Source organism: Hyaena hyaena, unplaced genomic scaffold (assembly GCF_003009895.1).
Source record: "Hyaena hyaena isolate Hyena2069 unplaced genomic scaffold, ASM300989v1 scaffold_588, whole genome shotgun sequence".
NCBI classification, from domain to species: Eukaryota; Metazoa; Chordata; class Mammalia; order Carnivora; family Hyaenidae; genus Hyaena; species Hyaena hyaena.
In genome coordinates this window covers 418,582-445,057 of record NW_024081222.1, presented here as the reverse complement: position 1 = coordinate 445,057, position 26,476 = coordinate 418,582, and the positions used below count along the sequence as shown (strand labels likewise).

The 26,476-nt window shown below is 39.4% G+C and overlaps 1 protein-coding gene across 7 annotated transcripts in view; it reads right to left on the bottom strand.

Annotated features, from left to right (window-relative positions):
* The window catches only part of FARS2 (phenylalanyl-tRNA synthetase 2, mitochondrial), a 609,022-nt gene that overhangs the window by 459,132 nt on the left and 123,414 nt on the right, over positions 1-26,476 (bottom strand). For 5 of the 7 annotated variants that reach the window (XM_039256852.1, XM_039256849.1, XM_039256850.1 and 2 more), the window contains one exon: positions 17,408-17,494. The exons of the other annotated variants lie outside the window; for them this stretch is intronic. Coding sequence is in view for 1 of the 5 variants with exons in the window: in XM_039256849.1 (XP_039112780.1) it covers positions 17,408-17,494 (87 nt within the window). In the remaining 4 variants the exon portion in view is untranslated. Of the gene's footprint in view, positions 1-17,407; positions 17,495-26,476 lie in introns of those variants that run through there. 7 annotated transcript variants of the gene reach the window in all.

Here is a 26,476-nt window from a genome sequence, read left to right as displayed (position 1 = left end):
GCACCCCTATGTTTATTATAGCATTATTTACAATAGCCAAATTATAGAAGCAGTCCAAGTATCCATCAATAGATAAATGGCTAAAGATGCGGTATATGGTATACACACACAAACACAGGAATATTATTCAGCCATAAAAAAGAACAAAATCTGCAACAACATGGATGGAGCTAGAGTATAATGCCAAGTGAAATAAGTCAGTCAGAAAAAGACAAACACCATATGATTTCATTCAGATGTAAAATAAACAAAATAAATGAACAAAGGGAAAAAGAGAAAAAGAACACGAAACAGACTCTTAACTACAGAGAACAAACTGATGGATACCAGGTTGGGGGGGAGGGTGCAGGAGGGATGGAACTGGTGAAGGGGATTAAGAGTACACTATAATGATGAGCACTGAGTAATGTATAGAACTGTTGAATCACTATATATGTGTGTATGTAACATTACTAATATAACATTAGGTATGTTAACTATACTGGAATTAAAATTTATAAAAAGAATGAAAGAATTATCTTCTGGAAATACGCGATCAAGTCACTCACAAGGAAAGCACATATTAAACAGCCATATATGCAGATCTGTGCTGTTAAAGCTGTGATGTGTAAATGGTGAATGTAGCTGGGAATCGGCTAAGACAATAAAGTATGCCCTAAACCACTTGGCTTTCATCCAATAAATTTTTATACTTTGCTTAAAAAAAAAAAAAGGAAATTATTTAAGTAGCAGTAATGTATAAGTGACTGGATAACCAGAATTAGCTGACAGCAAGCAGTCTCTCTGGGTGTGCACAGCTAAAGTCTAACCCTGCTGGTAGCTCTCAGAATATAGGCAACCTGGGACCCAGGTGGTGAAGGACTTTGTGGCATATTCTAGCCTGGGATTTGTCTGGCATACCCTCACAAGAATCCCCCAACATGGGACTTAGATGATTCTCTAGTTAACCATTAACGTTTTAAACAACACTGAGATTTGTTTTTAGGGTACTGATTGTTTATATTTTGCTGGTAATCTTGCTTTGCACTCCTACCAGCTTCCAAATATACACACACACGTGCACACACACACAGTCTCTCTCTGTATCTCTCCCTCCCTCTCTCCTCAAATCTCAGTTAAAGGCCATCCCTATAGATTCTCTGGCAACTTGTACTTCACCTATTATACCACTGAATACAGGGTGTTGGGTCTTCATATTGATCAGACAGCAACCCCACCGAACACCAAATTCTCTGGGAGCCAGGGGCATATCCTGCTTGGTGACCACACATCCCCACAAGGAAGCATCAGATGGAAGCTCCTAAGGAAAGGGACTGCGCCCTCACCATTGAAGACCACCCAGTCTCCAGCACGTCCAGCACCAACACACATTAGGCACTCCATTATTTATTCAAGTCCAAGTTGGACCCCTTAAAAACAACAAATCAATAGTTGCCACTGTGGTCTTGACATTTTCTGTGATGGTTCTTTAAGAAAGAACAGCACAGAACAGAGGGCAGGAATACAGTGCCTCACAATTTCGAGCATCCTGGGAATTATCTTACTTTTCAAAACCCTCTTCAATGAGCACATTCCCAGCAGCTACAGAAATGAACCAAATCTTTAAGTTTTGATATTCCCTCAGTTCTTTCTGCTGTCTTACTATAATATTCTGCACCAATGTTAACATCTTTTCTAGGTTGGTGATATTGCCCTCCAATGTCAAACAATAAGTCCTCAAGTAATAAAGACAATCCCCAGGGCTGTTAGGAAGAATAAGTGAGAATGTAAAAAAATAAAATAAAAAGTCTTCTGTAACACAAGAAAATACAAATGTAAGTTATGAGACTTACAGATTAATAGCAAGCAAAACCCAAAACAAATTCTTATTGAAATTTTTATACTTTAATTTCTGGGGATATATGAATGCCATGAATGAAACTGCATCACTTTTGAATTAAAGGCACATTCACAAGGATTGCAGCTTTATTCATAATCTGAAATGCTTCCAGAAGATGGTCCCAAGTCATGTGCTTTTTTCTAAATTATCTACCAGTTTCAGACATTGCATACATCTAAAAAGCTCATTAGAAGTCAAAGAGCTTTATGTACCTAAATTTGGTTTGTGGATGAATATGTTTACTGCATAAAATCCATAAACATTCAGAAGATCCTATGATTCATGGAAAACTATTTAACTTTTACCCCCAAAGAAATCTACAGTGGGTAAATTTACATGGGGCCACAATGGAGATGTTATACCACTATGGATCAGAAATGCATTACAGTTATGAAAGAAGGCAGTCTGTGGGTGGTTTTTTTGTCTCCATTCTGACAGTGAGATCCAATCATGAGCCTCTGGTTCCATCACTTACCAACCTTCAGGTTCTCACCACCCCCACTCCCACCCCCACCACAATGTTCAAGCTTAAAAAGAAGTTCATGGCCCTTTTCTTAGTTAGATAAACCACCGAGATCAAAAACTGAAAAGGTCTCAGTCTTAAGAGGGTTTTCATGTATCTGAAGACGGCAGGATGAATAAATTAAGTTGAACTGAGTCTCATACCAAAATCTACAAATAAACTTTTACAGAATTTTTTTTCTATGTAACATTTATTAAGGACTATAGATATATGCATGTTTAAATACAGAGAAAGAAAACTCTATAATCTCATATTCAGATAACCCCTGCTGAGTTGAAAATAATTAGACTATAAGCACACACACACATAATTCCAACAGACCCATCCACAATCTCTACCTCAGTTATTTTGTCACCCTTCTTACAACAGTTAAAGTTTCCTATTTTGGAAAGATGGGGGAATTTATTTAATCTATAAAACATTATCTTTGAGTGTTTCTATAAACAGGGTCACAGACCACATCTTGCTTTTCATTTAAGAACAACATGCATTGGTATTTTTCCTCTGTCAGCATATTATACATACTCCTCACTCTTTGGACAGCTACAGATCATACTGCCATTTGGGGGTGCCAGGATTTATTTAACCAGAGCCACACTGAGATGCTATGGTCTCCCAGGTGTTAGCTATAGCAAATGATGCTGGAATAAGCATCCTTGCCCACATATCTTAGCACATCATAGTGTAAGTACAGAAGGAAGGTAATTTCTTAAAGGTGGGATTTCTAGAGAAAAAGGCACATGCAATCTACTTTGATATTGCCTGTGGATCTTATGCTTTTGGGGTGAGAGATTGTTTGCCCAAATTCTCATGAGCGCTTAGAATTTTATTTTATTTTTGCCAAACTGGCCAAAAATAATACCTCATTGATATACCTGTATATTTTGTATACTGTATATTATATAATATTGTATATTTTTTCTTAAACTACCAATTCTCTCTCTCTCTCTCTCACACACACATGCACGCGCGCGCACACACACACACTACTGGACTAATAGGTTTTCATTACTTCATTTTTCATTATGAATTCTTTTAAAATTAAGACAGTTACTGGCAACTCTTTCTTGGTCATATGTATTAAAACTGTATGGTTTAGAGAAAGGTCTTCACCATCCCAAAATTACAAATAAGTCTACCCATGTTTTCTTATAGGTTTACTTTTTCATATTTTCATGCTTTAATCTTTGATCTATATGGAATTCACCTGAGTAAAGAATGAAAGAGGAAAAAATGCATTTTGTTTAATCTCATTTCCCTAAACATTTAAATTATTAGAAAATATATTTTCTACAGTGGTTTCAAAACCATCATTATCATCATCTAATTTCAGGTCCATTTCATGTTTACTTTTGGATACTATTTTGTTCTGTTGATCTGTCTGCCTATTTCTTCTTTTGCAGCAAGAAGCTGAAGTTATCCAGTCCCAGCGTTTAAGTAATTACAGCTTCATAATGTATCTTAACATACAGGTGCTGCTTGTTGTTCATCTTTTTCGGAATTTCCCCGGCTTTTCTCATATTTTTATTTTTGTAGGTGAATTCTGTATCATTTGCCAACTCCCTCCCCGAGCAACAAAAATCTTTTGAATTGGGAAAGCACCAATTTTACACATTTCTGGACAACTGACCCCTTTCAATACTGAGCCTTCCTTTCTAAACTTCCTTTTTCCATTTCTTCAATCCTCCTATGATATCCCTTTGATTTTAAAGTTTTCATCATATAAGTCTCCCACATTTCTTATTTCAATTTATTCACAGCTGTTGAAAAAAAAAAAAAACCTAGCTTTAAACATATTTTGTTGGATAGGTGATATACAGAAACACTACAAAATTAAAAAGGTATAAAGGGATATAAATTGAAAAGTAAGGCTCCCTCCCACCCCTATCCTCCAGCTGTCCAGATTTCTTCCCTAGAAATTCATTTCAAATCTGCATCAGATGTAAATCATTTTGTTGTTAATAAATTAATATGTTCTCTTTAAAAAAGAAAAGCTCAAGGCCAAACAGAATCTCACACATACCAGGTCTAAAAGCCCTCCTCCTGCCAGGCAGCCTGCAGTTCTCCTTCTCCTTAAATCTTCCACGTCTAACCCACCAGTAAGTCCTACTGGTCCACCCTAGGTTCATCTGCTTCTCCCCTAATTCAGCTAGACTACAGAATCAGACAAGGCAGAGACCCTGCTGACTTCACGTCTGTTTATCCTGTGCACCACACAGTGACTGGCACAGAATGTTAACAGTGCACCACTGCCCCATGCATACAAAGTGCATGCTAGAGCAGTAGTCACAATTGGAGCTACACAGGGGTGCCTGGGTGCCTCAGTTGGTTAAGCGTTCGACTTCAGCTCTGGTCATGATCTCATGGTTCGTGGGTTCAAGCCCCATGTCGGGCTCTGTACTGGCAGCTAGCTCAGAGCCTGTAGCCTGTCTTCAGATTCTGTATCTCCCTCTCTCTAACCCTCCCCTGCTCATGCTGTCTCTATCTCTCTCTCAAAAATAAATAAAACATTAAAAAAAAATTAAACAATTGGGGCTACACAAAGGGTGGTCTGCAGATACCTGGTGCCAACCTATATAAGGACAGAAAGTAGGTACATAAATCCTTTTGGAACAATTAGCTGCCACATTCTTCCAGTAATTCACATTTCTTAAAATTTACAAAAATCAAAAACAGAATGGAAATTAAAAATTATGGTCCTGTGCCACAGGTTTAAGAAGCAGCGGCATGAAAGCCACCATTACCCCATGCCAAGGCCACCCTGGCAGGCATCCACTGAGAGTCACTGCTTCCTCTCTTGCTCACCTCTAATCCACTTCTACAGTGATCCTTCTAGAGAGTAATACAGAACCACACCCCTACAGCTCAAATCCTGCAGTGCTCACCTGCGGCATTCTTGGGGACCCACAAATCTCCGCATCACTGGGCTCCTTCCCACTTCTGTGACCTCATCCATATCTGCCTTGTCACCATCCAGGTGCCCCTGCTCTGTCTGCCTTCCTAGGACATATCACTTTCTGCTTTGAGGCCATTACACAGTGTGTTCCCTCAGCCAGGAATACCTGGTCCAGTAGGCAATAACTGAGGAAAGAATTAATGGAAGAATAATTTTGTAGCAGGCTATATTTAAAAAGTTAAAAAGAATCTCACATCCATGCTCCATTTATTGATAAAAATTAAAACCTCATACTCTCCCTTTATTTCAGACCTTTTTTTTTAAGATTTTATTTATTTTTAAGTAATCTCTATACCCAACATGGGGCTAACCCACAACCCCAACACCAAGAGTCACACACTCTACTAAATGAGCCAGGCACCCCTCCCTTTACTTCGGTCTTAAAAGGTTCTCATCTCTTGAAGCAATGTGAGTAGGATGGATGCTTACCTGCCACTGGGTAAGGCACACTGTGAGGCCTCTCAAGACCAAGTGTGCAGGGCAGCTCTGTGTCCTAACCACCTGCCCCCCAAGATTCCCACAGGCACCACCCTTTCCTACCCACCACAACTGTAAGCTGAGCTGAGGTAATTCATAAAACAGGAAATCAAATAGTTAACAAATATATGCCAAAATGCTCAAACTCACTGCCAAGCAAACAAAAAATTAAAAATTCAATGCTATTTTTTTTGCACATTAAGTTAACAAAGCTTAAACAGCAATAATAAATGATGTTCATGTGTAGCATGTGGTTAGTTTCCTATGTCTGGTGTTACTAGTATCAACTTATGGAAAAAAATATACACAATATTATGCAACATAAAACTGTGTGTGTGTGTGTGTGTGTGTGTGTGTGTGTAACATCAAAAATGTTTTATCTTTTTGACCAGCAATTCAACTCTGAGAAAACATTCTAAAAAACTAATCCTAAAAACATACCAAGCTTCATGCACAAAAAGCTCACTAGAGGATAATTTGCAATTGGGAAAATACTGGAGCTGTGCCAATTAATTTCTGTCAGAGGAAAGAGGGAGCCCAATCACCACTGACTGAACAGACAACCCACCCAAGTCTGTCTCCATGACTGAGGGGCAGTACAAAACCCCACTGATGACAAAGAGCTGAGCCTGTGGTCCAGACACTGCCAGATAAGCAAATATTTTAATAACTGCCTCTTGATGAAAAATTAGGTTATCTGTAAAGGAAATTACGTAACAAGGAAAAACATGCATTAAGTAGAAAGAAAAAACACTTGCATAAATAGACTGATTCTAAGCACATAAAAATTACATATAGGAAAGAAATGGCAGACAATTTTTAAAACATTATAAGTGGATTGTATTCAACTGGAAGGACCTTGGGTTAATTTTCTCTCTTCTTTCAATTTTTCCTCATTTTCTAAATTTTTGAGAACAAGCTTATAGTTCCTATCATGAGGGGGAAAAAAAGTCCCTTTGAGACCAAAGTAAAAAAAGTACCTACCTCAGCAAGTTGTAACAAAATGTTTATCCACAACAGTAAGAATCTTCTATCTTCTTTTTACTGTATAACCATATTACCGGTTATTGCACAAAAGGCAGTATGGAGCTAGAAATCACCCTGTCCACTAGTCCACAAATAGGATTAACAAGATTATATCTGTGCTCTCCCAGGAAAAAGGTGTTTACACACTGAGACAGTTTGAAACACTGGCACCATGCATAAAATAAGCTATTCAGTCATACCAAGGACAAACATTTCTACCCCAAAGTTATAGAAACACAGTAAAAGCCCTCTGAAATGTAAATACCCATAAATTTCAAACCCGATTACCCAGTAGCTATAACTACTGACAGCTTATGTGTTTGACATCAATTTCAAGAAGCCTCGAGCCATCGTGGACTGAGCAGGCTGTAGTCATCCACAAATCATTCAAATCCCAGGGCAGACATCACATGGCTGTTGGAAGGTCCCAGAGACTGTTCATTCTCCCTCCTGCTTTGACTCTTCAGTGGTGCCATTTGGCATTCACCACAGGCACTTCCCTCACTATTAAAGCCTTTAGCTTTAGAACTTCAACTATGCAAACAAATGTGCTTGTCACATTCAGGGTGAAAGGTTACAGAGAGGAAAGAAGAAAAACCACAATGCAACACTGAGGTTTAGATTTCAGTCACACAAGAGAAATCAAGAAACTCAAAGTTAATGCTCCCTTGACAACCTTCAATCTCTATGCTGCACATATGGAACATAATCAGAGTTTTATTAGGATCACAACTGTGGCAAATACACACTCAAATCATGTACCATAACTAACACTGAGCATTCTTCCTCTGAAATACAAAGTTTATATTCAAATCCACAGATAATGCAAAGCTGTAATTTTGTATGAAACTGAATTTGGATCCCTCACTAGGCCTTGGCTCTCAATACAGACCTCTACCCCTCTATGGCTCTGGACCTGATCTGACTCTTGCATCAAGGTCACAATCTCTATAAACACATCTGTGCAGCTACAAGAGAGGGGAAACGTGGGCATATAGCAAAGTAAACTCCAAATATAGACCTGGTGAGGGCATGGGGGGATGGGAGTAGCAAAACAAGTGCCCTAAGTTCTGTCAACACCACGTAGCAGGAGGGACACCAGAGGAGGAACCGAAGGACCAGGTCTGAGTTTTCGGTCGTTATCCACTATCTGTGAGACCTTAAGGAAGACACTTGGCTCTGTTTCTTCATCTGTCAAACAAGGAGGTCCTGTTAGACGATGTGGGAGTAAAACATAAAGTCACAAGTCTTTAATAGCATTACCTTTGTCAGGTAATCTCCCCACCAAAGCCTCCTCCTCCTCTACCCCTGGGAGATCTGGTGCAGGTTTTACATGAGAGCACAAGGCCAGTGCAGTCCTGTCACGTCATCACAGAGCTTTGGTAGGACCCCGAGGATGCAGCCTTCATTTCCTCCATTCATTCATTCAGTCAGTCAGACGACACAAAGCCACTATATACATAGTACACAAAATAATGTGCTAGACAATCCAGGGGACAGGTATAAAAAGTAACAATTTTAAAAGGTACAGTCCCTACTTTTAAGGCATTTAATGTTTACAGTCCAATGGGAAACAGAAAGAATTAGAGAAAACTATAATGAACAAATCTAGATCAAGAACAAATTACTAATGAATCAAAGTACCTTTCCCCACTAAAGCCTAGATGTGACCTCAAAATCCTTCTCAACACAAGCACTCCATTAGCAACTGAAAAACTACAGTTACCAGGTGAGGGAACTTTTGCTGCCCAGGTAGGCATGCTCCTGAGCATATGCCCAGGTACTTCCTCTGCCTGTTCTGGAACTCCTTCAAATTCTACCTTCACTTCCAAATCATTAGGTATTCTCAGAAAGGAGAGGGTCACTAAGAAACTCGTCACAGTAGCTGAAGGTTTTTAACTAACCTTTGCCAATTTCTTTAAATCTTCAAAATTCCATAGAAACAGGAAATACATATAACTTGCTTTATTCCTTGTCTAGCACACTGCAATATTAAACACTGAACTGGACAATTAGACACCTAGTATATTCCTATTAACAAGAACAATGCATAACGTCCTTGAGGCTTAAATCAGCACACATAGGAATCTGTGAGTTTTGTGTGTACATGTGCATACACACATACACACACACACACACACACCCCTCCCTCCTCCTCCTCTCCTACTCTGAGAGGCCACATCCCTAACCCTGGCTAGCCATCTGGGAAACAAATGACTTTGTGATAGCATTGTAAATTGGTTCCACTCCTCTGGAAAGCAATCTGGCAATATGTTTTAGAAGCCATAAAATTCTTCATACTCTTTGACCTAGTAATGCCACACCTGGGACTCTCTCATAAGAATCTAATTCAAAATACGGAAATACCTACATGCACAAAGATGTGCCTTACGGTGTTATTAATAATTTTGAAAAGGTGGGACCAATGTACGTGTCAACAACAGAGCTAAATAATTAATGGTACAGTATCACAACCGAATATTATGCTACCATTAAAATGGTAATGATGTAGATTATGTAGTAATAAAGGGGAATGCAAACAGAAAACAACAGGTACAAATATGCAAAAATCATTGCAGAAGAGTATAAAAACTGATAATCACTGTTTTAGGATGGTGAATGTAGGTGTTTTTTCTATTTCTTATCTTTCTGTCATATAGTTCTGATGCTTCTATCATTAAAAGAGAATCATTTTAGGGGTGCCTGGGTGGCTCAGCTGGTTAAGCAACAGACTCTTTTTTTAATGTTTATTTATTTTGAGAGACAGACAGACAGGCAGGGGACGGGCAGAGAGGGAGAGAGAGGAGATCTTGACCTGAGCCGAAATCAAGAGCCGGCACTCAACCAGCTGAGCCACCCATGTGCCCCTCAGGTGCCCTTCAGTGACCAACTCCTGATTTCAGCTCAGGTTATGATCTCATGGTTCATGAGATCCAGCCTCGACTCAGGCTCTACACTGACAGCATGAAGTCTGCTTGGGATTTTCTCTTTCCCTGTCTGTCTCCCAAAATAAAGAAACACTTACAAAAGAGAAAGAGAGCATCCTTTTGAAAAAATGGAATGCATGTTTTTGATCGTAAGGATAAAGAAGAAAGGGGCCACATCAGAAAGTAAAGCCTGCTCTTTTACCCAGAGAGGAAGGGGACCAGAGGCATTTCACACTGCATGAGGGGCTGGGATTCACGTGTACAGAGCAGATTCATGGAGAACTTTCTGGAGGTATTTCATATTGTCAATGATTGCCAAAAAAAAATTTAAAAATGAGCAGTGCCCACCAGCTAAGCCCAGTCAATTCCCTCCATTACAAGCATCCTGAGGCAGAGAATTCCCCAGGCACACTACACATGCTGTCAGGTTAGCTCTCTGTTAAAGAGATTTATATGGGGTCATACGAGGCTGTACAATAATTCATTTAAAGGAAATAAGCTCAGATTTTCATATTTGGAGCAATGAGGAATGTCTGTGGCAAGAAATGTAATAATCAGAAAGATGGGGGTAAGAAAGCAGAAACATCTGTCACTTGTAGGGAAGCAGAGTGTGGCAGCAGAGGGTGTGTGTCTCAGGGACAGGAGTCAAAGCAAGGGCAGGACTGGCCTCTCCTGGGCTGACTCAGGGATGAGGGACGCAGGAAGTCAGGAAGAGTGTTCAATTTTAACCAACATTAATCACCAGATGGAAACAGATTTAAACTTGGAGCCACTCAACCCCACATGCGGTTTCAGCCCTGCGTCCAGCCTGGGGACCAGCCCTACGCTGGGAGATCTTGGGGGACTCCAAGCCAGTTTTAAAGGACCAACACTTAGTGAGTCTTGTAGGTTCTCTGCTTTGTAGCCTGTGTGTTCTTGCACTTATCCGTTGGCCAAGCATCTCGTTTACATGCACTGTCAACAACCAAGTTCTAACCTCCCCACTGTAGCTTAATTTCTGCTCTGAGGCCCTGCCCTGGGAGGCCGTAGAACAACTGACTTCAAATTTAAAATTATGTTACTTTTCTCTCTGTCAACCTTGGGAAAATCACTTAAGCTCCCCAAACCTCAGTTCCCTTATCTTTAAAATCTGTACCTCTGCCACAAGATCATTATAAGGTTCAAAAGAAATAATGAATGTAAACCGTAGTATCAGGTGCATTGTAATGCTAAAATTAAAGTTTGCTACACATGCCCTCTTCTTCCTCAGCTATTAGCATTGGGCCTGTCTCACCTTCCTCTACTACTTCTGCCCAGTAAACATGATTAGCATGGCCCACTTTCTATTGCTTATACCTTATACCAACCACATACCTGGAAACAGCCTGCCCTCTGGAACCACCCTACTATCCAAACCGAGATGCTCATTTCTGAGCCACGATCTGACTCCACTTCCCCACAAATATTAACACCTTAGACAAAGAGGAAGCATACAGCAATCCTTTCAAAGCTGGGGTGCTGAGGTCATACTGCCTGCATTCAAAGCCCTGTTCTTTCACTTGTTAATGTGACTTCGGTCAAGCTACTTAATCCCTCTGTGCCTCAATTTTCCCATCTATAAAAATAGATATAAAACTGTTGTGAATATCAAGTATATTAATAAAATTCTGAGAACTATATCTAGCACCTAGTAAACATGTACTTTCTTTAACTTTGACTCCCCATGAGAGTATTTAGGCAGAGGTATTTGGTTAGCTATGTATGCTCTCCCATATTAGCAGAAAAGCCAAACATCTTTGCTATTCTCTGGCACTGGGGGAGATTAAGTAGGCTTTCTAGAGCAAAGCCTTGCTATCCCCAGTGTGGTCCACAGACCAGCAACAGCATCACGTGGGAGTTCCCTAGAAATGCAGATTCTCGGGCCCTACTTAGACCAACTGAAATGGAACCATCTCGTATGCCCAAGTCAGCTGGGGTTCTTGTGAAAACACAGATCTAGGTGGGGAGGGGTACTGGAAACCACTGTGTTAGGACCACACTTGGGAGTACCAGGTGCCACAATGAAAAGAGCACCCTGCATTCCAAAGAGGAAGAGCACCAAGACGTGAGAAAACTGTCATCCTGGCATCTGTAAGTGGACAAGGAGGGAGATGGGCGTGATTGGTAACTATGGAAGAGTGTATGGCTAAGAAGATATATGGCATAAGGAGCTTCTTCCTAAGTTCTTAGAGGGGGGGACCATGTCTTACTCATCTTTGTTTTTTAACAGAGACTGACTGACGTGGAAGAAGTGAGTGGCTCACTGTAATCATTTGACACTAGCTTTACTTTTGAGTAAGTTATCCCCATTTTCAATAAAATTGGAGTAACGTTTGTTAGTTTTACAAAAAACACAATGGCTTTACTGTTATATTAGTGACCCCTCCCATCATAATATAAAATTTGATTCTACACATCCTATATGAAGGTGCCACAAACTATCACTGACGGAAGGGAACCATTTCTGAACTATTCCCCTTAGAAATGGTCCCGGCTTTGAAAGCCCCTGGGCGGGGCTGGGGCTGGGAGAAGGGGCCACAAGAACATCCTCCACACATTTTTAAAGAGAATTTGCTGGTACCCTGCTGCCTTTTCATTTCAAACATATGGCATCTTAAAAACTAACTTAACGCAATAGAAAATTAAGTGCCCCGTTGTTAAAACCTTTGACCTTTTCTTAGTGACGTGTGTAACTAATCAGCCCCTGGAGGTCAACAAGCAGGGAGTAATGACAGGGAACGTGATGGGCAATCAAATGAGAGTAAGAAAAAATCAGAGCAGAAAAAATCATTCCAACTGATCCAAGGTCCCCTTCATGTCCTTCCAGGGAAACATGGCCTTCATGTTCTAAGACATCAGAAATGAACAGATGCCCTTGCCTTTCTTTGATCTGAACAATGAGTCCCCCTCACCCATCAGAAACCTCACTCCACCCCTCCACACAAACCTGTCACGGAGGTAATGAACTTAAGAGGAGAAATCCACACAAATGGGAGAAGACAGCCACCATTCCCATCCAGCCCCCACAACCATTATGAAATTACTTAAATGTGAATGGCAGATCAAACCGAAATGTGCCTCTCTTTGAAAAAAACGAGGAGGTGAATGGCAGATGTCCCTATGAGAATTTCCTGTTACTCTGAATTATCAGCCATGTATGAATATAAACTATGTATGGTTATACTACATACATTCCTAAGGGCACACACATATACATGTATAGGTTTCTCCGCTCTGTCCATATCTGTTAGGTTTCGGAGACGGTCAAGAAGCCCTTGTCCTCCACTACTGGAGGAACACAAACGTTTTCTACCCTTAAATGAGGTCTCTGATACACAGCAGGAAGAGCATACATCCTTTCTACTTCAACCGCGGACAGAGCTCTCATAAATAACACAGAATACAAACAATGACGAAGCTAGAAAATTTTACATCTAAATGCTCATTTTTAAAACAAAATCAAAGCAAGGAGAATATTTGTTTCCCCAAACCCCAAATCTCACCTCTGGACTTTGATGAAGTTTCAACCAAATAATATTAAAGCCACAGTCCAACACAGGGAGGAGAGTGTCAGATCCGTCCTGCCTTTTTATTGTTTTTTATCTTTAATAATGATTTTTACATAGAATATGTTCAATGGGAAATAATTAAAACATTATGTAAATATCCAGTAAATAAATTTTTACTATTTATTTTCCAGATAATATAATTGTTCTTCAAAATCTCTAGATAGTCTTGTGAACTTTAGTGATTAGATCCTCAGTTCAACCTGTATTATCAGCAGATCCTAAAGGAAAAGTTCTAGGGGATTTGCTTCAAATTCAACAGCAGCAAACTTGTACTTGACAAGTTTTTCCGAAGCTCTTCAATTTTGTCCGTTTGCTTTTTGATTGTAACTTTGGCCTGGGCATTTTCAACTTCAAGTTCATGTTCAATGGGAAACAATTAAAACATTATGTAAACATCCAGTAAATAAATTTTTACTATTTATTTTCCGGATAATATAATTGTTCTTCAAAATCTCTAGATAGTCTTGTAAGCTGTAGTGATTAGATCCTCAGTTCAACCTGTATTATCAGCAGATCCTAAAGGAAAAGTTCTAGGGGATTTGCTTCAAATTCAACAGCAGCAAACTTGACAAGTTTTTCCGAAGCTCTTCAATTTCGTCCATTTGCTTTTTGATTGTAACTTTTGTCTGGGCATTTTCAACTTCAAGTTTTTGCAAATGATCTTCCATTTTCTCAACCTGTCTTACGGCATCTGTATATCGATTGTATGCTCTTTGCAAGTGACTTTTGATTTGATCTAATTTCTTTAGATCCTCTCATCTTCTAAACTAAGATGATAACATGATACAACTTACAGTGAAGCCTATGACATAGACTTTTTTTTTCCGCCAGTTCTTCTTGAAGTTGTCTCACAGCTAACTTACTCAAATGATTTTTTTACAGTCAATTCCATGTTTAGTATTTTAACAGTGGCTTCAAGTTGTAGTTTCATTTCAACTTCCTGGGTATATTGCTCCTGTGTTCTTCGTAACTTCTCCCTAATTTTTTCATGCAACTTTTCAGTATGTCTTCTTTTTTCTTCTTCTTGTTTTGAAGCAACTCAACGTGCAGAGTTCATATTCCCATTTCACTTTTTGACGCTCTAACTGCAATTTTGTTTCTTTTTTTTCTGATGGCTCCTTTCGTAGCGTACTACCTTTTTTTCCCATTTTTTAAATTTTTCCCATAAGGGGCGCCTGGGTGGCTTAGTCGGTAAAGCGTCCGACTTTCGCTTAGGTCATTATCTCGTGGTTCGTGGGTTCGAGCCCCACGTCGGGCTCTGTGCTGACTGCCAGCTCAGAGCCTGGAGCCTGTTTCAGAGTCTGTGACTCCCTCTCTCTCTGACCCTCCCCTGCTCACGCTGTGTCCCTCTCTCTCTCTCCTAGAAATAAATAAAACATTAAAAATAATTTTTCCCATAAATAGTTTATAGTCACTTTTTTTAAGTTTTATGAAGCTTTGATATGAAAGAACTGCATCCTGGATTTTCGATAAGGCAACAGAATCTGTCCACGGACGAGGGAGTGCCCGCAGGCTGGTCCGCCAGAGCCTGGGGTGGGGCTCAGAGTTGGTAAAGACTGGACGATCCAGGCAGCAGTGGAGCCTGAGGAGACAGAGTCTGAGGCGACTAATGCGGCCCATCGCTGCCTTTTTAAATAAATTCAAACAGCCCAGGAGAGGCTCGCACAAATCATTCCTCTAAACCAGACGCCCTCAGGGGCACCTGGGTGGCTCAGTCAGTTGGGCATCCGACTTCAGCTCAGGTCATGATCTCACAGTTCGTGGATTCAAGCCCCGTGTCGGGCTCTGTGCCAACTGCCAGCTTGGAGCCTGGAGCCTCTTTCAGATTCTGTATCTCCCTCCCTCTCTGGCCCTCCCCTGCTCACGATGTCTCTAAGAAATAAATAAAATATTAAAAAAAAAAAAAAAAAACCAGACGCCCTCAGATGGACTGTGTGGTTTACTCAACAATATAGCCAGATTTCCCAAAGTAATGATAGGGCTGAGTGTCTAAGTGCACAGGCTGGCAGGCACTGCAGGTTCTCTGAGGGTCTAAATGAGAAGCCTTCCAGAACTGCAGAAATGTCAGCTCCAATGTCACCACAGTCTTCAGTTTATAAAATGAAACTGCCATTAGAACTCAGTGACCTGGAGCTTGCGTTGAAATCTTGGAAAACAGTTATCTTTACTCTCTATTCCGAAATTCAAGGCTCTGCAAAGTACATAAGATCTGTCCTCAACAGCAACCAGCACTAAACTGTGTGAATATACAGACATACTCCATAAGGATCTGAAAATAATTTTCAACCACATATAAACAAAATAGAAGAGAGTCCCTTTGTAAGAAACATATTCCAGCAAACCTTGCTAATAAAGACAACCAGAGAAAAGACTTTCTGTACTTCCTGTGGTGATAAAAGTCTTAATTAGAGCCCAAAGAAACAGGTACTCAAGAGAAATCAGAACAACAATCCTATGCTTTAACAATACATTAGAATTATCTGTGAAGATTTTTACAAACCCCAATGGCCAGGGCACCCACCAGATGAGTTACATCAGAATCTCTGGAGATGGGCCTTAAGCCTCATTTTTTTTCTTTTTTTTTTGCGGGGGGGGGATCATTATTTTTTCAAGCTCCCCAGGTGAAGTGGAGTATACACCAAGGTTGGAAACCTCTGAATTAGAGATTATTCTAAAGATATCTTCCTGGGGCGCCTGGGTGGCTTAGTCGGTTAAGTGTCCGACTTTCGCTTAGGTCATGATCTCGCGGTTTTTGGGTTCTTGCCCCGCTTCGGTCTCTGTGCTGACTGCCAGCTCAGAGCCTGGAGCCTGTTTTAGAGTCTGTGACTCCCTCTCTCTCTGACCCTCCCCTGCTCACGCTGTCTCTCTCTCTCTCCTAGAAATAAATAAAACATTAAAAAAATTAAAAAAAAAAAAAAAAAAAAGATATCTTCCAGACCGGAATGTTCATCTTTGCCAATGGTGGGTCCCTGATACAATGGGACCAGGAGTCTCTATCTAAAACCAACACTCCGCTATGATGGCGTACTGTACAAGCCACCACCCCCAACCCTGGGGAGGAACTCGAGGCCACACACACCCAGCCGCCCAATCTTAAAATAAAGCACAGAAGCCACCCACCCAGACGGCCTGCCTAGATGAAGAGGGTCAAGAGGACTTTAAGTCTGTTATTTTCACAGGAGACTTCCCTGGCAGTGACCAGAGAAGTTGTGGAGACACGGTACAACACGAATGGACATGCAGGCCACGCTGAGCCAGCATGACTGCATTACTGAAGAATGCAACTGTTTTCAGAATGACACAAAGCCACCTCAGGTGACTACTCTCTGAGGGAGAATCCACACCTTTTAGCAAAACACACACAGGGATTAAAAAAATAAGTACACTTCCTAGTTGTTGCTCCTCTGTTGAGAAAGCTGGAAAATTCACTGTCATACCCTCCAAATTTCCCCCAATTTCAATCTGGCTTGAGATAATTTTGCTTGCTTTTATTTGAAGGTAAACTTTCTGGCAGGAGGAGGCAGAGTGGAGATGTAAATAAATTCCACCAAAATCATTTTATATTTATTCAAAACATGTAAAGGCAAAATATTGCCCAAGAAATCTAAACAAAAAGAAAATAGAACATACGGCATATATTTTAAATAACAGTTTAAAGCATAAATTTAGAATGGCAGGAAAAAACTATTTAGAGACATTCAAAAATTAGTATCTTTCTACAAAATGTGGAATTTTTTTAGAGACCATTTTTATCCAAAAAAAAGGAAAAAGAAAAGGAATACCAACACTAACTCTAAGAGTGCTTAACTGCCTGGGTCTGAATCCAGGCTCTGATACTACATTGGGCATAGTGCCCTCAATCATGTCTCTGGGTCCCATCATGTCTCTCTGGGACCCATCTTACCTGGAAAACAAAAGTACTGAGTTGGACTACAGGGTTCAAATTCAGATCTGCATTTTAGCAATGTGAGTCAATTCAACCTCTGCACCTCTCTTCCTCCTCTGTAATACTAAAATATGAAGAGTACCTACCTGTGATCTGGAGAAATCCGAACCCTGGTGCACTACCAACAGAAATGTAAAATGGTGAGGCCACTGTAGAAAGTAGTATGGTGGTTCCTAAAAATATTAAACATAGAATTACCATATGAGCCAGCAATTCCACTTCTGGCTATATGCCCAAAAGAACTGAAAGTAAGATTTCAAACATATTTCTACACCCATTCACAAGGGTCAGAAGGTAGAAGCAACCCAAGAGTACATCAACATATAATTGAACAAAATGTAGCCCATGTGTACAATGGAATACAGCTCAGCCTTAATAAGGAAAGAAACTGAGACAGACTACAACATGGATGAATCCTGAGGACATTATGTTGAAATATGCCAGTCACAAAATGACACATACTGTATGATTCCACTCGTGTGAGGGCCCTAGAGTAGTCAAATTGATAGAAAGTAGAATGATGGTAGTCAGGGGCTTAGGGACATAGGAATCAAGAGTTAGTGTTTAATGGGGACAGAGTTTCAGTCTGAGGAAGACAAAAAGTTCTGAGAGGGATGGTGGTGATTGATGGTTTACACAACAATGTGGACTGTACTTAATGCCACTGAGCTGTACACTTAAGAATAGTTAAGACAGTCATTTTTATGTCTTGTACATTTTGCCACAATAAAAAAATAAAAGTAAATAAGAAAGAATAGTCCCTACCTTCTAGAGATGTTGTAAGGATTAAATATAAGTAAAGTGTTTAGAGAGTGCCCAGAGCAGAGTAAGCCCTCCATAAATATTACCTATGATCTTATTTTCCTGCCTTTGTAGCTCCCTTCGGTCCCCACTATTGTGTTCTGCAGAAATGGATGCTCACTGACTAGATTCTGATCCCCTCCTTGGAGCTGTATACCTCCTGCAATGAGACAGTTCCAGCCCAGGCCTTTCTTAAAATATAAATGCTGCTTCCCTGGGACAAAACTTTCACACATCGGATAAAGATGAAGAAACCACCTAACGTTCATAGTCTTGACACATAAAGCTGAGATGACCACACTTAAAAAAAAAAAAAAAAAAAAAGCAGATTTTAGGGTCGTCTTCATTCCCTAAATGGTTTGTCAGTAATTCTGCCTCAAAAATGGGTTCAAAGGCCAATGCTGTCATTTATGTCTTTCACTTTTTGTCACAACGAAGACTATTTTACTCCTTTGCTTGATCATTTAAAAAAACTATCAGTATGAAAACTTCCAAGTATACAAAAGTAGAGAGTTCAACTAGCCCACATATAACCAGTTTAATAATCAACATTAACCTTTTTCACTCTGCCAAAGACTCTGCATTCTCTCTTTAAAATATCAGAATAAAAAGCACCATAATCAGCTACACTGAAGTAATAATCACTGTCACTGTCATCACTACTTTCCGTTACTTTTAAAAGTTCTTTTCTGGCATCTTCTCACCTCCTTTTACTTTGCCCTTTGAAACTACAAATGATTTCAATATCTACCTTTTCAAGATTATTGTAAGGAAGTAGCATACATGAAAGCGCAGAGCTTGGAGTAGGACACATATTGGTTTCCTGAGAAATATCCGTTCTCCAAAACCACCATCTCCTCTTACTCCATGATGAGAGACACCCCCACATTTCCTTCACTATGCTTTGTCTCTTCCTTGGCCCTTTGTTTCCTAACACTGGTCCTGGTGCCTTCCTGTACCCCTGCCTCCTTCTAAACCAGGGATCCCAAACACAAATGAATAATCACAAATCCAATCACTAAGGAGATTATAAAGACAAATATAAAGACAATAAATAAAGACAAATAAAGAAAGTAAATAAAGTGAACTGAATAAAGACAATAAATAAAGACAAATAAAGAAAGTAAATAAAGTGAACTGATAAACATTTAGGGTACCAGTCCCTAAATTAAAAATAAAAAACATACCCAATTTGTGCTTATATATTATTATTTAACAAAAAAATCAGGCTAGACTTACAAATGCAAGTCATTCGTGTGTGTGTGTGTGTGTGTGTGTGTGTGTGTGTCTATATTTTAAACATTAAACTCTTTTTTGATGATCTAAGAAGTTTTAAATGTTGATGAAATTCATTTCCTTGCAGGACTTTTTGCCCATGGCAAACCTGCCACCTCTAATTTGTTTTAAAAGGGACTGCAATCACCCAATCAATCATACTCTTGACCTTCAGCCTTTACAGTCACTTCACTGTGGTCAAAATTGGCTCTAAAAATTCATGTTGTAATAGTGCTATGGTCCTCAAGCTCCAAAATGCCATGACAGTAATATAATTTGAGTAAATCCTCTGGTAGAAGAAAATAACAGTACATGGAGTTTCCAATTTGTCTTCTACCAGGATTCTTTAAATAAAAGTGAATGTCTATGATATTACTAAGTAATAACTTTTCCTCCGTGGTGGCTTAAAGACTTATAAATCCCCAAGTTTCTATGCAGTGAAACTAGTTTCTTCATCATAAAAATCACACGGCTTTCTTTTGGTTTTAAATAACTTATCTTTCTTTATGGGGAGGTACAGAATGACCAAGTAATAATCCTCCCAGTTCTTACCTCCCCATCTCCTAGCATACACTCAATCTTCACCTTATTAGTATCCATCTTTCCTGCTTGTACCCTATTTCAATGGAAAAAGCTTTCTTCTTGCCTAGGCCAAAGCATTATGCCTTACTAATTTCAGCTTACAAAAATGCTCAAGTTTCTTCCATGACAACAACAAGCAACCACAACCCAATCCAGCTACAAGTCCTCTCCGGCGTTGTCTCTCTATTTCTTAAGAAGATACTGAGGCTTAAACATTAAGCCCATACCATCTTCATTTCCTCAACCTAATGAACTGTAGGTTCTATGTCCCATTGCACTGGAAACATTTTCAATAGTGTCTCCAATGGCCTTCCAGTTACTCAATCCAATAGTTACTTTTCAGTGCTCACTTGAAGTCTCTGTAGCATTACTGGTCACATCCTCTTCCAAAACATGCCTTCCCTCACTTTTTTGGCCTTTCTCCTGATTCTCCTCCTACCACTTTGAACACTCCTACTCAATCTCCTTCAAGGACTCATATCCACCAATCATCCCTATCAGTCTATGACCACATCTTTGGCCTTGTTCTCTTCTACCTCTACTACATACCCTTTCTTGGTCCCTTTTGAATATCACTGACATCAGTTACCAATTATGCACCAAGTTCTTCAGATTTCTGTATTTCCATCTCTGGTTTCCTTCATGAGCTCCAGTTTACACATGCAGGACTTCTCCACCTGGGTGTTGCAGAGGCACCTTAAACTCAACACATCCAAAATCTAATATGAGCTCATTTATTTACTACATGGGTGAATGCTACCAACCACCACCTGATTACTCAATCCAGAAAACCGGAAGGCATCTTTTAGTTCTTTCCCTTTATTCCTGATATTCAGGCAGTCACTGGGCTTTTAAAACTCCAATCTCTAGGATTTGTGATTTTCCCTCCATCTCCTCCACTACTGATAGTTCAGGTCTTCATCATTTCTCACCTACATAACCAAAATACAAAAGTGCAGTTCTCTGTCTCCAATCAACACATGTGGCTCTGACCAGCTCTCCAGGATACTGTCAAAGTGATCTAAAATATAAGTCTCATAAGGTCACTCTTCTAAAACTTTTCCAAAAATCTAAAGTTTTTTATCTTCATAACTTATTTCCTTCATAATTTATCTTCTGAATATCTGACCTACCCCACATGTTGCCATCAACTACCTCTTCCAGAACATCAGCCAGACAGAAGTATGTGTCCATGCAAACACAGCTCCCTCATCCAAGGGAAGCTCTTCTACTCTCTGCCTGGTTAACTCTTGCACGTTCTGAGAACCCCGTTGTGAAAAGCTATGACTAGACCTTTCCAGGTTAAGTAACCCTCCATTCTGCAGCCACGGCACTGTGTGCCTACCCAGCACACTGATCACCCAGATCACTGGTTTTTGTCATACTTGTTGACTTGATCTTTCACAATAAACTAAGCACTCTTTGGAAAAAGGAAATGCATCTTACTAGGTTTGTATGTTCAACTACTACATATTTGCAAAATTAATGAATGACTACTCATTCATAAGCCTTATTTTTCACCAAACAAATTTTTCAAAATGTAATTCTAACGATAAAAGGCCCACTAAGTATCAGTACAACAAAAGAAAGGACTTTTTTTTAATGAGAGATCTCATACTTCATTTTCTAACAAACTATAAAAGTCCAAGGGTTTTTTCCTCAAATTGAATGGTATGGGAAGCTAGAACCACCAGTGACCACCTTCACTGACCCCCTACCTGTAGCACACTGCCTTCAGGGAAGCACTTAATGCAGCATTGGCTTTTGAAATAAAGATTAGAAGATGGTCAATTGGTTCAAAAGCAACATCCCACTAAAATTCCAAAGATAAAAGAAAGAATCAAGGTTAAGCAGCAGCTTCTTATACTAGATAAAACCATGTTCCTTGTATCAGATCACATTATCAAGAATGAACTTACCAAAATAACTAGGCACTTGGCAGAGAAATACTTATCAAGCTCCTTTCCCAACGGTGAATTCACACCACACCGTGAAAGTTTCTATACCCGTTTCTGGAATGTAAAAAAGCAAGAAGGATACAGATAGATTCTTATATATTGCATATGCTCTTGAGGAGACATGTGGAAAGAAATGTTCCATGTAAGACTAGCTCAGTGCTTCCATTCCAGAATTGCTTTAATCCACCCACAGAGGATGAAAGGGGATATCACCAACTAAGCTGGATCTCATTAACCAATCACAGGTGACCAAAACAAGAGTATGTCAGCCTGAAGTTTTTGTCATCCAAGGAGACAAAATGGAACTACATTCAACATGAGCAACATTCTGCTTGAAAAACTCCAATTTCAGAGCACCTGGGTGGCTCACTCATTTAAGTGTCTGACTCTTGATTTCGGCTCAGGTTATGAATCATAGGTTCAAGCTCCACATTGGGCTCTGCACTGAGTATGGAGCCTGCTTGAGATTCTTTCTCTCCTTCTCTCTCTCTGGCCCTCCTCCACTCATGCCTTTTCTCTGTCTCACTCAAAATAAACTTAAGAAAATAAAAAGAAAAACTATTATATTTCATCTAGGCTATCCTGTTTTCAAACTTTAAATGTTTATAAATAAATAAACTGCATATTTTAAGTGGTCAATAAAATAGACATCCAAATGACTTTGATGCTCCTTTCTCCAATGGAACTTGCAATCCCAGTGATAACTTAATAACAATCAGTGGCATATCACATCTTATGTCTACAGAACATGCCAACTTTGTATAGAAAGTCTATGTAACTAGAGAAACCTCCATACAAGAAAGCATAATTTATGGAGTACTGCTGCATAAAAGAAAGTCATTTGCCATAATTTGGTGCAAAGTAGATAAAACAGTGTTAAAAGATTTGAAAATAGTACGGATTTCTAAGTATAACATAGATAGACCCAAATTCAATTTTTTTGTATTTTTAAAAAATGTACCATGTAGCAAGCTATTTCTAATTTTTTTTTTCAAAACAATATCATACATTATAAACACCATTACAGGGGAGGATCCAACACAGTGGAGTAGCATGGAAGTTTTCTGCTTCTCTCATCCCTGAAATTCAGCTAGATCAACAATAAACCATCTTGCACACCTAGAAAATCGATCTGAGGATTGACACAACAATCTTCATAACTTGAGCCACAGAACTCAGCAGGTACGCAGTGCAGAGAGAAGAAATGGGGAAGAGAGAAGCTGCAGAGTGTAGGGAGCTGGTTTTGATTGCAGAGAGAGGACGAATACAGGAGGAAGAGTACAGGAAAAGCACTCTCCCCAAAAGCAGCTGGAGAGAGAGAAAGAGGGGAAATACCCCTAATGCACTGAACAAGAAAAGGAGAAAGAAGAGAGTTTAAATACCATTAGGGATCTATAAACAGGGAAGTGTAGAGTCTGAAACTCTGCACAGCCAAATTTGCTGGTGTTGTAATAAGGACATTGCAGGGGCAGTGAAGCCTGGTGCCAGATGTGTGTTGTGATTTACCATAATCCCTGAAACATTACTGCTACACAATACTGCAAACTTTTTTGGGGGCAGGCTGGCAACCGGCCACAGTCTCTGGGCATCTGCAGCTTGATCAGCAAGACTCTCCTCCAGAGGATCTGAACGGGTCAAACCACAGGGCCCTCAGTAAAGGGTTTGGAAACACAGCCCTATCTGAGATAAAACTCAGGAGGGAGATACCGCCTGACAGGTTAATGACTTGGTCATGGACAGTATAGAAGCAGGGAGTGGACAGAAGCCAGAGACAAAGACAGGGTACTTGATTGCTAATCTGCGAGAGCACAGAATTCTGATGCTAAGAACTAGGTAGCTGAGTGACACCATTTTCACCTCTCCCCATGCATGGCACATGCTTTAAGCACATGCCTAAAGGCACCACAACAATCCACCCCAGTAAGCTAAACAGCACCATATAGGGGAGAAAAGTGCCATTACACCAAGCCCTGTCCAAATGCTCCAACCCTGCAATAGAAACAACAAGTCTCTATGCCTGATTAGTTTACAGACTATAAAGTACTATGTAGTTTGACTTCTAGGGCAAACTGGATGTAATTTCAATCGTATTTCATTCTGTTTTCTGGACCATCTATTCAATTATTTCTCTTCTCTTATTTTGAGTGCAGAAAGAGAAAGATCTATTTTGATTTTCCATTTTTATACAACAGATTTTTCTTTAACTTTTTCTACTATATTTTTATTTTTTATATTTTCTCTCTTACTTTCATCATTTAAGTTTTATTCTATTTTATGGATTCCTTTTTTAATTTTCAAATGTTTTCCTACGTTTTCTACTTTCTCTCTTCTTTCCTTTTTCTCTACCAATCTGCTTTCAACAAACAGACAAAAACACACCTAGAATCTAACATCCTTTATTTAACATTTTTGTGTTGTTTTTAATTTTTAACTTGTATTTTTTATTTTATTAATTCCTTTTCCTCCTTCAAAATGACAAAATGAAGGAATTCATCCAAAAGAAAAAACAGGAAAAAAATGAAAGCCAGGGACTTAACATAAATACAAGCAAGATGTCGGAACCTAAATTTGGAATCACAATAATAAGCTGGGGTTGAAAAAAGCGTAGAATCCTTATTTGCATAGGAAAACAAAAAAACAAAAAAAACAAAAGTAAAAGCCAGTCAGGACGAAATTAAAAATGCTATAACTGAGATGCAATCTCAAATGATGCCACAGCATGAAGGATGGATGAAGCAGAGCAGCAAATCAGCGATAGAGAGGACAAACATATGGAGAATAATGAAATAGAGAAAAAGAGGGAAACTAAGGCAAAAGAGCATGATATAAATATTAGAGAACTCAGTGACTCATTAAAAAGGAATAACATCCGAATCATAGAGGTCCCAGAAGATGAAGAGAGAGAAAAAGGAGTAGAAGATTTATTAGAGCAAATCATAGGAGAAAACTTTTCTAACCTGGAGAAAGACACAGACATCAAAATCCAAGAAGCACAGAGACCTCCCATTAGATTCAACAAAAACTGACCATCAACAAGGCATATCATAGTCAAATTCACAAAATACACAGACAAGGAAAGAATCATGAACGCAGCAAATGAAAAAAAGTCCTTAACCTACAAGAGAAAACAGATCAGCCAAGGAAAAAAAGTCCTTAACCTACAAGAGAAAACAGATCGGATTCACAGCAGACTTATCCACAGAAATTTGGCAAGCCAGAAAGGAGTGGCAAGACATATTCAAGGTGCTGAATCAGAAAAATATGCAGCCAAGAATTCTTTATCCAGAAAGGCTGTCATTCAAAATAGAAGGAGAGATAAAGAGTTTCCCAGACAAACAAAAACTAAGTAGTTCATGACCACTAAAATAGCCCTGCAAGAAATTTTAAGAGGGACTCTCTGAGGGAAGACAAGAAGAAGAAAAAAAAAACACACAGAACAGACCAAAGGCAACAAAGACTAGAAAGGACCAGAAAACACCACCAGAATCTCCAACTCTAGGGGCGCCTGGGTACCTCAGTCAGTTGGGTGGCCAACTTCGACTCATGTCATGATCTCATGGTTCGTGGGTTCGAGCCCCATGTCGGGCTCTGTGCTGACACCTAGCAAAGAGCCTGGAGCCTGTTTCAGATTCTGTGTCTCCCTCTTTCTCTGACCCTCCCCTTCTCATGCTGTCTCTCTCTCTCCCAGAAACAAATAAAATGTTTAAAAAAGAAAAGAAAAAAAAAAAAAAAGAAACTCCCAAATCTACAGGCAACACAATGGCAATAAATTCATATCTTTCAGTACTCACTCTAAATGTCAATAGACTAAACACTGCAATCAAAAGACACAAGATAATAGAACGGATTAAGAAACAAGATCCATCTATATGCTGTTTACAAGAGACCAAGTTTAGACCTAAAGACACCTTCAGATTGAAAATAAGGGGATGGAGAACCATCTATCATGTTAACAGTCGCCACAATAAGCTGGGGTAGCCATACTTATATCAAACACCCTAGATTTTAAAATAAAGACAGTAACAAGAAATAAAGAAGGGCACTATATCATAGAAGGAATCTATACACCAAGAAGACCTAACAATTGTAAACATTTATGCCCCCAATGTAAGAGCACCCACATATATAAATAAATTAATCACAAACATAAAGACTCATTGACAATAATACCATAATAGTAGGGGACCTCAACACCCCACTTACACCAATGGACAGATCATCTAAGCAGAAAATCAACAAGGAAACCATGGCTTTGAATAATGCACCAGACTGGACGGACTTAACAGATATATTCAGAACATACCATCCTCAAGCAGCAGAATACACATTCCTTTCGAGTGTACACGGAACATTCTCCAGAAAAGATCACATACTGGGATACAAATCAGCCCTCAACAAAAAGATCAAGATACCATACACATTTTCAAAACACAATGCTATGAAACTCAAAATAAACCACAAATAATTTGGAAAGACAATAAATACTTGGAGACTAAAGAGCATCCTAGTAAAGAATGAATGGGCTAATAAAGAAGCTAA